The sequence below is a fragment of the Colobus angolensis genome, unplaced genomic scaffold, assembly GCF_000951035.1.
Source record: "Colobus angolensis palliatus isolate OR3802 unplaced genomic scaffold, Cang.pa_1.0 Scaffold224, whole genome shotgun sequence".
Classification (NCBI taxonomy): Eukaryota; Metazoa; Chordata; class Mammalia; order Primates; family Cercopithecidae; genus Colobus; species Colobus angolensis.
The window spans coordinates 2,905,270-2,920,011 of NW_012115422.1; the positions used below are offsets into that span (position 1 = coordinate 2,905,270).

The 14,742-nt window shown below is 50.3% G+C and overlaps 3 protein-coding genes across 3 annotated transcripts in view; all 3 read left to right on the forward strand.

Annotated features, from left to right (window-relative positions):
- Window positions 1-1,458, forward strand: part of HOXD11 (homeobox D11) — a 5,705-nt gene extending 4,247 nt beyond the window's left edge. The window contains exon 3 of the mRNA XM_011944065.1: window positions 713-1,458. Within this exon, the coding sequence (XP_011799455.1) occupies window positions 713-948 (236 nt within the window). The 3' untranslated portion in view covers window positions 949-1,458. The remainder of the gene's footprint in view (window positions 1-712) is intronic.
- Window positions 1,459-8,425: 6,967 nt separating this feature from the next.
- HOXD10 (homeobox D10) lies at window positions 8,426-11,770 on the forward strand. Its single transcript, XM_011944013.1, has 2 exons — window positions 8,426-9,409; window positions 10,765-11,770. Exons 1-2 carry the CDS (start codon window positions 8,665-8,667, stop codon window positions 11,040-11,042), a joined length of 1,023 nt encoding a protein of 340 aa, XP_011799403.1. The 5' UTR covers window positions 8,426-8,664; the 3' UTR covers window positions 11,043-11,770.
- Window positions 11,771-14,199: 2,429 nt separating this feature from the next.
- The window catches only part of HOXD9 (homeobox D9), a 2,535-nt gene continuing 1,992 nt past the window's right edge, over window positions 14,200-14,742 (forward strand). Inside the window, exon 1 of the mRNA XM_011944066.1 lies at window positions 14,200-14,741. Within this exon, the coding sequence (XP_011799456.1) occupies window positions 14,636-14,741 (106 nt within the window). The 5' untranslated portion in view covers window positions 14,200-14,635. The remainder of the gene's footprint in view (window position 14,742) is intronic.

Sequence of the window (14,742 nt, forward strand, 5' to 3'; positions counted from 1 at the left end):
CGGGGGGGCGGCGGGGGCCTCCCTCTGCTTGCACCGTTTTATGTGCTACTTTATAAGCATTCGAAGAGGTTTATACATCCTATAAGATTTCCCGGGCCGTTGTAAAGCGTGTTTATGGTAGGAAACCAATTTAGGTGGGCTTAAGGTAGACTTGGAGGAGGACATTAATCGCTGTAGAGAGCCTTTTCCCAGTTTTGGGCAGGGGGGTGCTAGAGACCATGGAGGGAGGGAGGGAGATTTCAAGTCAGTGTGAGTGCGTACACCCGAGCCTCCTGCTTTTAAGGGAGAGAGGCGGGGGGTGGGGAGGGGGGGAGTTTGATCCTTGCACTGGACTTTATCCAAGCCGCTAGCTGACGCGCGCCGCTGGAGTCAAGCATATGCCCCGGCGGGCCCGCTCTTGTCTCTCTTCCCTCAGGTTCCACTTTAGAGCCTGCCTTGCCCTCTGCTTCCCCACCTCCGTGCCAGGCTGTGTGTGTGTGTGTGTGTGTGTGTGTGTGTGTGTGTGTGTCCGGGCGTGAACACATGTCCACGCCCGCACTGTCTCCTGTGCCCGCCCATATATCATCCCCCACGACGCAGGCAGGGCCTTTCAGCCGCGGCAGAGAACGTCCCCAGCGGGGCCAGGGTCTGGCCCTCGCTCAGTGGCCCGGGCGGGCGGGTGGGTGCTGGCAGGCAGCGGCCTCTCTCACCCCTTGGTCTCTTTGCCTTACAGTGGCCCCCCAGCGGTCCCGGAAAAAGCGCTGTCCCTATACCAAGTACCAGATCCGCGAACTGGAACGCGAGTTTTTCTTTAACGTGTACATAAACAAAGAGAAAAGACTTCAACTCTCTCGGATGCTCAACCTCACTGACCGGCAAGTCAAAATCTGGTTCCAGAATCGCAGGATGAAAGAAAAGAAACTGAACAGAGACCGTCTGCAGTATTTCACTGGAAACCCCTTATTTTGAGAGCTCCAGGAAGCGCCCCCTCCCCAGCCCCACTCACCCACCCTCCTTCCCACCAGCCTGCCCTCCGCAGGCCCAATGTCCTTGGGTTTAATGACGTCTCTTCTCTGTGGAACTTCACGATTCCTTCCCACGGTCAACTCGGGACCTCCCAGCGACCACTGCAGCCTGCGGACGAGGCCGGGACTTGGCCGAGCGGATCCTAATAAGGGGAAAATGGTAAATGCAAACGTCCGTTTACAATTTTACCGCCAATGTGCTGTCGTTCCCCCTCCCCCTCTCCGAGTCCTCGTGGGGACGCGGCGGAGTCTGTAGGAAGTTAGGCCGGGTTGGGTGTGCTAGAAGGCGCTGGTGTTTTGCTCTGAGTTTTAAGAGATCCCTTCCTTCCTCTTCGGTGAATGCAGATTATTTAAACTTTGGGAAATGTACCCTTAGTCTGTCATATCAAGGCATGAGTCACTGTCTTTTTTTTTTTTTTTTGTGCGAATAAATGGTTTCTAGTAAAATGGAGGTTACAGCTTCAATACACTGTATGAATTCTCCTCCTCGAGGTTTAGTGCTTCATTAGGATATTTTAGTGGCCAGAACCCATGCAACTGAAAATCAAATGAAATACTTTTTAGTCCCACTAAAATAGTAGTCGTTCCCTCCCACCACCTCTAGGTTACTGGTTTTAAAAATCATGTTAGTGATGAATTTCTGAATTGACGATGTGACCAAGAAATGCTGGCGCTGCCTTCTCCAGGCAGTAAGGCGGGGGCAGCAGAAACCTAAGAAACAAACTCCCACCCCTACCCCTAGTCTAGTGTACTTGGGATTTCTGAAAAGAAAACAACCATTTTTAAAAACTGGTTAGAAAATCCAAATAATCTCTTACAAGCTAACAAGGAGCCACAGTCCCTTAAAAGAAGAAACCAAAATTAGAACCTTCCATTAAAGGGAGAAGTTTTCGAAAAGAAAGTCATCAGTAGGTGAAGAGGGCTTGCTGGTATCATCAGTGGACCTGAAGTAGGGAAGGTAAACCCTCCCCGCCCCCACTGAAATAGGGCCAGGAGCTGCAGACCCTCTCGCGGCACTTATCGCTTCAAGTTAAAGAATGTGGTGAGGGCTGTACTGCACTTTATGTTGCAGGGCCAGTGAGGCTGTTTACAAAACCTTGAACTGTCTAGACAACACCATAAAAGCCAAAGTTCTAAACAGCTTAATTGGGTTATATTATACACCTTCTGGTGGACCCAAAAGAGATTTCCGCAATGTGCAATAAACTGGAGGAGTGAGAAAAGCTTCTCTCTCTCTGAAAAGAGTGAAGTGAATCTTATGACTCTTAACCTCTCCTAAGCCCAAAGACAAAATATAAATCTGTGAATGCACAGTATCCCTTGCATCTTCCAAGGAGTCATGCATTTCAAAATGCGATTTTAAAAATTGCTAAGCCTTATTTGGGAAGGAAAAAATAAGTGTATAAATGTATGCCTTTGAACTTCCGAAATGTCAAGGTCATCACCTTTAACCTTTCTGAATAATTAGGAGCCTTAAGGTTCTTCTTGATTTTCAGCTGCCACCCACTCTCACACATACATGCTCACACACAGCCAGAGCCACACACACACTTATGACCACACAAAATCATACCGGGAGCTCACCATAAATCTAAGAAAATTCCTAATTTCAGGATCAATAACCTTAATTTCCCTGCAAACGTTTGTGTAATGCAATAACAGTCAACTTCTTTTTTAAAATACTGATTAGATTAAAATGCATGCTAGCTGCTTTCACTACAGCTAGGAAAGGCTGAGAATTTTGGCGGAGGGTCTTAAATAGTGATCCCCTTTGCTTTAATGAAGAACTGCAGTTTTAAAATCAAGCATTTGAAAGAGGGAGTTTTGTGCAGCCTTACATCTTCATTAAATTTGAAAGCAACTTGCCACCCTGTGAAATAAATTATTGCACTTTCTATAATAAGGAACAAAAGGAAATATAATTATATTGCTTTAAAAGCATCCTTTGGTGAAAGATGCAATGGAAACAAAGCCTACAATCGAAAAATTTCGTTAAGAAGGGGATTCCTTTGTTTGGGATTCTAGATATCGGTTAAAATGTCAGTGTCATAATAGTATGATCGTTACATGAGCTTAAAACTGTTTTTTTTTTTCTTTCTGTCTCCATCTATTTTTTAAAAACTTCATCTAAACACAGCAAGCTTGTGTGCCCACCACCCAAGGCAAGCCGAACCCGAGATACCATTTCCCGTTTGCAGGGGCCTGGAGATCCACACGAGGGCGCGCTCACGTTCCAGAAACCGCGTTTGACCAAGAGGCCGCGGTACCTTATCTGTCCAATACTGGATTCTAATAGGCGACCTCAATCCTTTACAAACAGGCGGCAGCTAAGGTGTTTGCTAGTTTATTTGTTCTAAGCAGCCATGATGTGTGAGAAGCTGTATAGACACAGAAAACGGAGCAACTAGATTCAAGAAACAGATAACCTAATCTTTGTCTTTTTAAAGATAAAGCTATTGCAAAAGAATAGCTTGGTATAACTTGATGGTGTGGAGGAGAGTTTTCAAAGATAAATGTATGCATTTTGAAATACACCATAGCCACTGCTAGTTAATTAAATTAGGGAAAATCAATTTTCTTGGTTTCAGTGTGGTGAGCCTTGTCTAGGGTTGGACACCTCCCCACTTACATCCCCCAACCCCCCCCCCCGCAAAAACAAAAAAACAAAAAACAAAAAAAAAAAACCCAAAAAATCCTTTCTCGGTTTTGCCCCATCTCAGACCACCTGGGATGATTAAAAGGCTTTTGTTTATAACAGATCAGGGCGCGGCCAACTTAACCAAATGTCTCTCAGAAAAAAATAAGACGAATGGGGGACTGGGAGAATCGTTTTGGTTTAGGGAGCCCGGGGCCGCGCCTGGCGTGCGCGGCTACCAGTGGCGACCGGGTGGCGCCGGCAGGACTGTGAGTTGGTGTGCCCAGGCTGGGCTGGGCTGATGCGGCCACGGGAGGCAGCAGGCACTCAGGGGGAAACGTTTATACTTCAAGGCGTTGTGGAATGGGGAATGTATTTGGAGCAAACGGGCTTTCGTTTGACAGAACACGCCACCCTTCCAAACTGCACGCCGGTCTTGAGCAGAGTTGAATTTTGACTCTCAAAAGCAGTGCATTCGTTGCGTGCCCTCCCTCCTCCAGCAAAGCCCTGACCTTGGAGAGGGCCTGTGTCCCCGTCCGGAGTTCACAGGAGAGGAGACAGGGCTCCCGGACATTGGCCTCTCTAAGGGAGGATGACTGCCCCCTTTCCCTCTCCGAAGTTCATTGTGAAGAGCCTGCAACCCCCAGAATTAGCGCCAGCCTTGTTGACCCTCCAAGCCCTGAACCAAAGGCCCTGGGGCCTGCAGCTCGCCCGTCTCCCGGAGCTGGCCTCAGCTTTGGTGGGGAGGCTGGGGTGCCAGTGAGCCCCCCCGCGAGGCTCCAACGAGTGGTGTAGGTGTTCCCCGCGGGCAACCTTGGCTCCACCAGTCTGACCGCCGGTCCAGCTTGGCCATAGTGAGGCAACCTTTCCTGAGGCTGAACGGGGTCCTCGGTCTATGTGGGGTGAGAACTGCCCTCCCTAAATGTTGTTGTGTTCCTCCCAAGGCGGCCCCAGAGGCTGCGCATCTGGCTGTGAGGGGCCCCTTGGACTTGGCTGGCAGCCGCCTGCGAAACACCGCTTCTCAGCGGTCTGCAGTTCCTTTCCTCCCTGCACCCAAGATGGGCCTGACAAGGGCCCGGAATCAGACCAGGACCTCTGGGTGCTGAAGACCTCTCCCCACCCCCATCTTTCAAAGTGTGTGGGGCTTGCGGAGAGTGGCCTTGGATCCTGAGGCGCCAAGGTCTCAGACTCTGAAGTGGAAGGGAAATGCGCGAAGTAGGAGTCTTTTGTGTCTGTGAAGAAAGAGGCTCTCTGGCCGCCGGCCCTTGTTACACGTCTCCATAGACCCCTTATTGCATTGGTGGTAGACTCCTCATTTGCCCCCTAGATTTCCTTTCACCTTGGCTTGGAGGTGCACAGTGCAACCCGGAGCAGAGCCCTGGGAAGACAGCTTTTCATTGACTCCATCCGCTCTGTCCCCAAAGAGTGACACAGCCCAGAGGTGGCTCGGGACCCTAATCCGGGGTGACCCTAAGAGCCCACAGGTCCACTCAGGCCCAGGGCTTCAACTTTTCTTCCAGGAGACAAGAGTGCAGATGCAAATCACTTTTTGATTACAAATGCTAATTTCTTGCTCAAGCTATTCTTTTAATTTTTCCCTGGAAAGAACTGTGGCAGGGAGCAGGGCGTCTTGGTACAAATATGGGTATTCATCTCCTTTATGGTGCAATATTGATTTATTATTAATGGTAACTGCTCCAACTGATCTGAAGATGATCAAAAACATCAGCTACATTAAATACTCATAAGCAAAATAAAGGCTGGCCTTTAGAGCACTGCCTTTTTATTCCATTTGTCTCATCTCAGCCTTAGAGTCTTAGGCACACTTTCCATCCTTTGGGGCTCAGATCATTCTTTTGTATTATTTCTATCTTGCTCGATTTTTAAATGATAAAATATCTCAAAATATTGACAGTCTCTGGTCTCAAGGAGCGGGTCTGAAGGCAGAAATTTTAAAGATAAAAATAAAATTTTGTGAGAACAGATTCAAAACTATATCTGATATACACATTTTTGTCTGTGAGTAAAAACCTATTTAACTCTAACTAATATGGGAGTGACTTTGAGCTCAAAGTCACTGAAAGCTGAAATGGAAAGGTCCCCAAATTCTGAAGACTCATCCTGCCTATTCACTGCAGACCTACCCGCCCGCAAGGAATTGCTTGTTTTTAGCCTGTATGTTTTCTTCATGTATAAATAAAGATTATGAAAGGGCATTTGATGGGCATAAAATTCCCGATTAGATTAAGCAGTCTTGCCTTGCTTAGGGTAGGGAAAATTGGGCAAATGAGTTCCCAGCAGCTCTCTTGGCTGAGAGGCAAAAGGGAGACACTCGATACTGCTGGAGCTCCAAGCTAGTGTCAGGGCGCCTGCGGCAAGCGAGTGCAGCGGGCACTTTATCCAGCCCTGGGCACGCTTAGCCCTGGCTCGGAACAAGATCTCTACTATGTGAGAAAGCAAATTTCAGGGCGCTGATCAGTGGTTGTTAGCTTTGAACAGTACCTTAGCAACCTAGAGTCAAAAGTTACGGGGTTTTTTTTGTTTTTTTTGTTTTTTTTTCCTGCCGCCCTCAACCCCCACCCCCAAGCTCACAAACAGCCACCCCTGTGGAAAGGTAATGTTTAAACCTCAGGCTATGCTGGGATGCCGTAGCCAAAGCAGTTAGAGGCGCCAGGCTTTTAACCTGACAATGATGTTGTATTTGAACAGCTGCATAAAGGTTTAAAAGGTCTGTCTCATTGCCACCGCGGAGTTTTTTAAAAGAGGTTATTGTTTGGGCGAGAGCACTGAGAGGGAACAAGCGAAACGGTCCCAAGGCCGAAAATAATGTTCAATGCTTGTTTCCACCAGGCCAGGGGAGATTCCTTTTTGGGAAGAGGGACAAAGGGTTTGTTGGGAAAGGGTTTTGTAAAGGAGCGGGCGGGCTACTAGGTCCCCCAGAATGCTGAGGCGCTGTAATGAACATCAGGCCCCAAAGAAACGTTCTGTTGAGGTGGAAACCCAATTTACCCACAAGTTCAGTCTCTGGGCCTGAAATCCAAGGCCAGCCCATGCCCCAGCGAGTGTGGGGAAGAGAACACAGATGCCCTCCCAGACTGGGAACTGGTTCACGGTCAGAGTTTCTGGGGCTGCTTTAGTTTCTCGGCTGGCAGGAAGGGAACCTGGCAGGCCGAAGGACGGCTGCAAGCCCTGGCCGGCCCCTCACTCAGGGCAAGTCTTTGGAAATCAAGGTTAAAGCTCCCCGCTGCTGCCCCGAGGCCCGGGCTTCCGCAGGGCGGCTCACCCGCCTGCAACCAGAGAGGGAGGGAGGAAGTTGTTGAAGTTTCTCATAAAACTCTGAGTTTCCATGGTGGTAGTGGTGGTTCTTTAATGAGCTGGACCACAACATCAGACCATATCCTCTTTATAGAACTTTCCCTCACCAAAGGAAACAGAGAACTAAGATTCCCACCACCTTCCCCTCCCTTACCCAAGCAAAGCCTTGTCAAATAATTTTAGGAATTGTCCAAAACTGTAAAACTCAACTTCTGACAAACGTACAGCTTTTAATATTTGACAATTTGTGTTAAAACAAAAATTGACCTTCTTGGTTAGCAGCGAAGGGAAAAAAAATCAATAGTATAATTTTCAATAATTCATAAAGTGAACGCCATTATGCTAAATTTAACTATTAATCTTATCCTTTACAAAGTCTCGATTGATTTGTTAATAAAGTATCTTCCCGTGTGTGGCAACAGCGGGCATAACTCTTTAAAAACCTTCAGAAGCAAGAAAATTACCAAGTAGCCCAAGAATGTAGATGAGAATTTTATTGATCGCCCTGATTCTTCTTAATATGTATTAATAAATTCCACAACCTTTTGTACCTTGCACTTGTCAGAAACCAATGCTTTTACAAAATCCATAAAAGGAAAACATTTTTCTTTGCAGAAGAACCAAATGACACCTTTGCATTTCTCTCTGTCCTTCTTGGCCCAGTCAATTTTCTAAAACTTCTGGATTCTGAGGGTCAGACTTTCCCCTATTCTTAAATTTTTTTTCCTTTCTTCCTTCCTTTCTGCCCTCCATTATCAGGGTGTGGGGAGAGAAACCTCGGTTTAGTTCTCCTGCCGGGAGCCCGAGGGACGCTTTCGCGGATAGTGAACTGTTAGCAAAGAATTGTCTCTGGGCTGAAAGCTCCCAGAGGTCCGGCCCCGCAGAGGTCAGGGTGTGGTTCCTCTGAGAGCCGAAGGCTCATGTAGCCCGCTGGGGCGCATAGGGACCGGGAGCCAGGCAGGGGGACCGAGGGGGAGGACAACGCCGGGACCCGACCCATCCATGGGGACCTGGGCCCGGCCAGCTGCTTGGCCTCCCGGCCCTCTCAGCCCTTTTTTGCCTCCACCCTCCGAGAGACACCTTGGACGATTCTTTGCCCCAAGGAGTCTTTCCTTTGGACCCCTGAGGTGGGATGTCTCAGGACCCGCGGAATACGACTCACCTTCCCCGCTGGGCTGCCCGGAACTAAATTAACCAGCCTGCGCCCCCACCCGCTTGTCCTGGACCCGGCCCTCTTAAGCGCGTTCTGCCTGGGTGTGTGTAGGGGGGATGCTTCTGTGCGCTGGCGCCAGGGCACTCTGGCTTCCCTCCCCGTCCGTGCGTTTCCACTTGGAGTCCCCTAGAGCTGAGCCTTTCCTTCCGCCAGTTGGGTCCAGTGGCCGAAGCGGGGGACGCGAGTGGGGCGGGCTGGCCAGGCGTGCCCTGGAGAGGCGGACTGGAGGGCGGCGGAGAGCGCTGGGCCGGTTGTCTCCAGCGCGCACTATCGCGGGCGCGTAGTAGATGTCGCTGTTGTCCGTGCTTACGCGGCTGGCCGGCCAGGCTCTGGAGCACGTGACTTGAGAGGAGGCTGCGGCTCAAGGCCATTTTCAAATCTCATTGGCTTGGTTGTCATGTGGTCGGCAGAGGCATCCACAATTACACGGGGAATGTTTTCCTAGAGATGTCAGCCTACAAAGGACACAATCTCTCTTCTTCAAATTCTTCCCCAAAATGTCCTTTCCCAACAGCTCTCCTGCTGCTAATACTTTTTTAGTAGATTCCTTGATCAGTGCCTGCAGGAGTGACAGTTTTTATTCGAGCAGCGCCAGCATGTACATGCCACCACCTAGCGCAGACATGGGGACCTATGGAATGCAAACCTGTGGACTGCTCCCGTCTCTGGCCAAAAGAGAAGTGAACCACCAAAATATGGGTATGAATGTGCATCCTTATATACCTCAAGTAGACAGTTGGACAGATCCGAACAGATCTTGTCGAATAGAGCAACCTGTTACACAGCAAGTCCCCACTTGCTCCTTCACCACCAACATTAAGGAAGAATCCAATTGCTGCATGTATTCTGATAAGCGCAACAAACTCATTTCGGCCGAGGTCCCTTCGTACCAGAGGCTGGTCCCTGAGTCTTGTCCCGTTGAGAACCCTGAGGTTCCCGTCCCTGGATATTTTAGACTGAGTCAGACCTACGCCACCGGGAAAACCCAAGAGTACAATAACAGCCCCGAAGGCAGCTCCACTGTCATGCTCCAGCTCAACCCTCGTGGCGCGGCCAAGCCACAGCTCTCCGCTGCCCAGCTGCAGATGGAAAAGAAGATGAACGAGCCCGCGAGCGGCCAGGAGCCCACCAAAGTCTCCCAGGTGGAGAGCCCCGAGGCCAAAGGCGGCCTTCCCGAAGAGAGGAGCTGCCTGGCTGAGGTCTCCGTGTCCAGTCCCGAAGTGCAGGAGAAGGAAAGCAAAGGTCGGTATGAGCAGAGTTGCCACCCCAGCGGGGCGCGCAGCCCGGGAACCCGGCAGAGAGGGAGTGCCGGGGTGCCCAGCGCCGAGCCGGCGCCCGACTTGGCAGGTGCTGCTCCGCCTGGCTTTTAGAGGGGTGATCTCAGCCCTGAGAGAGTCCCCGCTTCTCCCCTGCTGCCCTGGCCCTCCCCGCCAGTCCTGGCCCCACACTGATGGCGCCCGGGCAGAGGAAAAGCTTGCCGGTTTTATTTTTCCTGAGCTAGACCTGAAACACAACAAAAGAGCGCAAAGGAGACCTGCGGCTCGTAAACACGACCCCAGAGCCTCCTTTCTCCTGCTCAGAGTTGCAGTTCCAGTTTTGCTTTGAGCCCAATGATCATGTTAAGGTGACCCAGGGCACCGTGTTCGTGTTCAAGTGTATGCACCCCGCATCCTGCGAGCTTGGGGATGGTGAGGGGAAAGAGATGGCTGATCTGGTTGGTGCTTGAGTTGGGAAACAGGGTTTACTGCCTTTGCTGGGCTAGGTAACCTTGGCTTTGTTTAGGAAAAGTGCTGCAGGCTTTGTAATCCGTCGGCAAAGAGGGCAAAGGCGGAGGGGGAGAGTGGAACCCGCATTGCCCACCCTGCAAGGCCAGCCTTAGTGCTGGGCTAAGGAAAAGAGCCAGGGATCTGGCTTTTTGAGAAGGAACCCCGCTCCTCTCCCCCAGTGCTTAGAGGTGGGCCACAGTAGGGGGCTCCATTTCTGGGGAAATGCTTTTGTGTGGGGGCAAGAAGACATGAAAATTAAGGAAATTCTGGGGAATGCAGCAATACCCAGGCAAGGTGGGGAATGTGCTCTAGCTTCCCCATTTATCTTTTGAAAGAGAATGAGCACCTATAAACCTGACTGTGGGGCTCCCTGACTGCCTAGGAGAGGTGGGGAAGAAGCGGTAGATTTGGGGACTTGAGGCAGCAGTGGGGTTGGTAGGCTTGTCCAGGTTGTGGCTTATTCCCCTCAGTCCCTGTTACAAGCTGAACCTTTAGAATGTTGCTGGGGTGATCTGGAAAGTTTACTGTTGTACTAATGTTTTGCACAAGTCAGAAAGTTGAAAGAGAGAGAGAGAGAACCCAAATGCAGACAGTCCTGCCATCATGTCATTTAAGTAACGTGGCATCAGTGTAAGATTCCCTTCCAGGGCCCACTTCATGTGAGTAATGTTTAATACTAGCATTTTCCAAAGCGGCCTGGCTGCCAGCAGGGTCATGGCCAAGGGTACATTTGAACAGACTGAAGAAAAAAAACAAAACCAAAACCAAAAAAAAAAAAAAAAAAAAAAAACTCTTGATGTTTTTTTCTTCTTCTCCCTTTAATTTTGTTAGAGGAAATCAAGTCTGATACACCAACCAGCAATTGGCTCACTGCAAAGAGTGGCAGAAAGAAGAGGTGCCCTTACACTAAGCACCAAACGCTGGAATTAGAAAAAGAGTTCTTGTTCAATATGTACCTCACCCGCGAGCGCCGCCTAGAGATCAGTAAGAGCGTTAACCTCACCGACAGGCAGGTCAAGATTTGGTTTCAAAACCGCCGAATGAAACTCAAGAAGATGAGCCGAGAGAACCGGATCCGAGAACTGACCGCCAACCTCACGTTTTCTTAGGTCTGAGGCCGGTCAGAGGCCAGGATTGGAGAGGGGGCACCGCGTTCCAGGGCCCAGTGCTGGAGGACTGGGAAAGCGGAAACAAAACCTTCACCGCTCTTTGTTTTTTGTTTTGTTGTATTTTGTTTTCCTGCTAGAATGTGACTTTGGGGTCATTATGTTCGTGCTGCAAGTGATCTGTAATCCCTATGAGTGTATATATATATATATATATATATATATATATACACACACATACATATATATTAAAAAACTTAGCACGTGTAATTTATTATTTTTTCATCGTAATGCAGGGTAACTATTATTGCGCATTTTCATTTGGGTCTTAACTTATTGGAACTGTAGAGCATCCATCCATCCATCCATCCAGCAATGTGACTTTTTCATGTCTTTCCTAACACAAAAGGTCTATGTGTGTGGTTAGTCCACGAACTCATGACATTTTGAATACATCCAGTACTTTAAAAATGACATATATATTAAAAAAAAAAAAAGATTAAGAAAACCCACAAGCTTGGAGGGAGGGGGACTTAAAAAGCACATTACAATGTATCTTTTCACAAATGAATTTAGCAATTGTCCTTGGTGAGATGGGATATTGATGATTTATGCCTTGTAGCCTTTCCCTTGTGGTGCATCTGTGGTTTGGTAGAAGTACAACAGCAACCTGTCCTTTCTGTGCATGTTCTGGTAGCATGTATAATGCAATAAACTCTGGAAACGAGCTCGCTCCCTCTGCTTTCTGAAATGGAAATATGTTATGGTGGAAATGAAAGCCTATGGTGAGATTATCATCTGGTTACACTCCCTTTTTGGGGCATTTGGGCAGGAGAGTCATAGACTAGTAGGGAAAGGGAGATGGGGGAGAAAAGCTGGAGGAGGCCTAGGGTGTTGGATTTTGGCAGTGGTTGGGGGAGAGGAATGATAAGCTAGCCTGAGAGTGAAGTTTTCATAACTGGGAGGAAGGGGAGTCTCCTCTTTCCTTTCCTAGTCCCCAGTGGCAGTAATATAATTGCACTCTCAATGGGTGTGAGCTTTCCTCTGGCCTGAACCTGGTAAGTAAGCCTATACTCCAAGCCACTTTCTCTTTAAAGCTTCCCATCTGTGTGTTTTTCTCCTCTTTGGTTTTGGCTGTGTTGTTTTTAATGCTTTCAGTGGCATCTTGGTGATTTCTGGCTGGCGAGCAATCATCCGGGGCTAGGTTGAAGCTAGTCTTGCCCACCTGGAAGTTGCCGGCCTTCATTACAGGAGCAAGGACAAGCAGCAGTGTAGCACTGCAGCGGATCCAATTCTGCCCCCTTTCCCTCAGCCCTACCCCCATCCCAAGTGCAAGACAGCCAGACCCCAGAGAAGCCGAGGATGGGTGAGTTTTCCCATCCGACTTTGCCTTGATCTCCTTGTGGACGGGTTTTATGCTCAGTCATTACCTTTTAGTGGCCCATATTAAATTTTTTTTTAAAGGAAGAAATGAAAATATTTCCCCCAGTCTTTCCTCTATTTAATTGCAAAATGCTGGTGGGAACTGCTGCATCTGGAATGCAAGAAAATGCAGAAAGGGTGACTGAAAATTTTGCAAATGAACATAACTTCCTATGAAGTCTAATGTTCCATTCGCTGCCATGGCCCGGGAGACTCCCACCAGCTTCCACCGGCTTCTACAGGATCCCACTAGAGAGCCCAGAATTATCTAGTCCCGTCGGGGAAAAGGGAGAAGAGGCCTTGCACAGGAAAGCTAACAGCAAATTCGTTACCCCAGGTCCTGCCTGCAGTTTCAAACAGCTTCCAGCAGTTTCACAAAACACATCCTTTCCATTTCTTCCTTTTAAATGTTTCCCTAAGAACGATCCATTTAGGTGCTATAAGTCCTCATCTAGGGAGTCTTTGGGACACTAACATTCAGAATTTTAAACTTCCTCCTCCAAACCAGGAACATTCCAAGACAGAACTCTTTTAGGGGGCCATTTCCTGGGGGTGGCGGAGAGGGCTTGGAATGAATGCTAGATTGAAAACTTTGTAATAGATTTGCCCCAGACTTAACACCGGTTGGGCAGGAGGAGGGTAATTTTTATTTAGCCGTTTCTCGGATCATGTGGGGAGCGCCATTAGTTGTTGATAGCGGGCCATGTCTCTGAGGAAAGCCTGAGCTACAAGGCAAAGGCATCCCCTCTGGAACAAAATCAGAAAGCTATTGGCAAAGGGAATCAATCAGGCCATAAGTAGCCATTTACCCGCTTCCTTTTCGAGGCTGGAGGTGGGCCGGGAGCCCTCCAAGGGTGAGCTGGGCAACTTGTAGAGCGAGGAATATGCCCACCGCCGCCGGCGCCCCGGCCGCTTTTGTCTCGGCTCCCAGCCGGGCTTCCGAGGCTTTGTACCATGGATTTGGGAGTGACAATGGGCATTTCCCTCAGATTCAAGGCTGCTCAACCTCACCTCTGTAAGGAAAAAAAAAAAAAAAATCAGAAGGGAGTGGCCCAAGGACCTAGCCATTCGGCCGAATTTTTTAGACATTTTGGGAGTCTACTCCGAGGCCGCTAAGTGCGAACCACGCGAAGCGGCCCTGCCCAGGGAGACTCACTGAGGCAGGGCTGGGGACGTGGGCGGGAGCAGGCTGCTCTAGCATTTGGGTTCTGCCCTGTGGCGTGTTCTCTTCCAGGGCCTTTCCAGCAGCACCGGAGAAGATGAGGCACCCTGGCCGCCACTGTCCGTGCTGCGCCAACTCTCCCGGCCGCCCGTCCTTCCGAGGGCCGGCAGAAGCCACTCTGTGTCCTCCGCCGCCGCGCCGGGCCACCCCGGCTCGGTCCTCGGGCCGCGGCGTGTGTCCAGCCTCACGTCGGGGTGTGTGTGGCCGCGCGGGCGTGTGTGAGTGTGGCAGGGGGAGGGGGCCCTCCGAGCTGCTCCATCCGTCCGTTTTATTAGGGACACATTAATCTATAATCAAATACACCTCATAAAATTTTTATTGAAAGGCATAATATCATTACAGAGGTCTTCCACCTGTTTTAAACAACACGACAAGCTGTGAGCAAGCATGTGTGTGGGGAGGGATGGGTGTGGGTAGAAAGAGAGGCAAGTGGAGAACAGCTCCCCTCGGGCGCCAGGGGCCGCCCCCGTGGGCCCGCCTGCCTCGGGCGACACCGGCCTGGCGCGCCCCCGGCCGCTCCCTGTGCCGGGGATACGCCACCCGGGCTCGGAAGCTGGAGAGTCAGCGCCGGGGCCGGACTGCCGGACCGAGGGCTGCAAGAAGAAGCGAACAAATAGTCCCCAGCGCCTCCTCCGGCTGCGGTCGCGTCTGTGGTCCTGGCAGCACCTGGGCGGGTCAGGACGGGCCGGGCCGGGCCGGGCCGAGCCGGGCACCTGGACCGGGCCTGCAGGCTCTAATTGCAGCGCTTATGTTGATGATTTTTTTTTTTAATCACAGCAGCCCCCAGTTTAGCGGACTGATTTACTCCCGGTATTGGTAAATATGATCACGTGGGCCGCGCGACCAATGGTGGAGGCTGCAGCCTGCCAACTAGTCGGCTGCTCGGGCGCCGGCGGGGAGCTGCTCGGAGGCGGACAGTGTAACCTTGGGTGGGAGCGCGGGGCGCCTCAAAATGTCTTCCAGTGGCACCCTCAGCAACTACTACGTGGACTCGCTTATAGGCCATGAGGGCGACGAGGTGTTCGCGGCGCGCTTCGGGCCGCCGGGGCCAGGCGCGCA

Coding starts and splice junctions, on each gene's coding strand:
- HOXD10 (XM_011944013.1), top strand. CDS start 8,665: ATGTCCTTTCCCAACAGCTCTCCTGCTGCTAATACTTTTTTAGTAGAT. Junction 9,410..10,764: donor GCAGGAGAAGGAAAGCAAAG/GTCGGTATGAGC, acceptor TAATTTTGTTAG/AGGAAATCAAGTCTGATACA.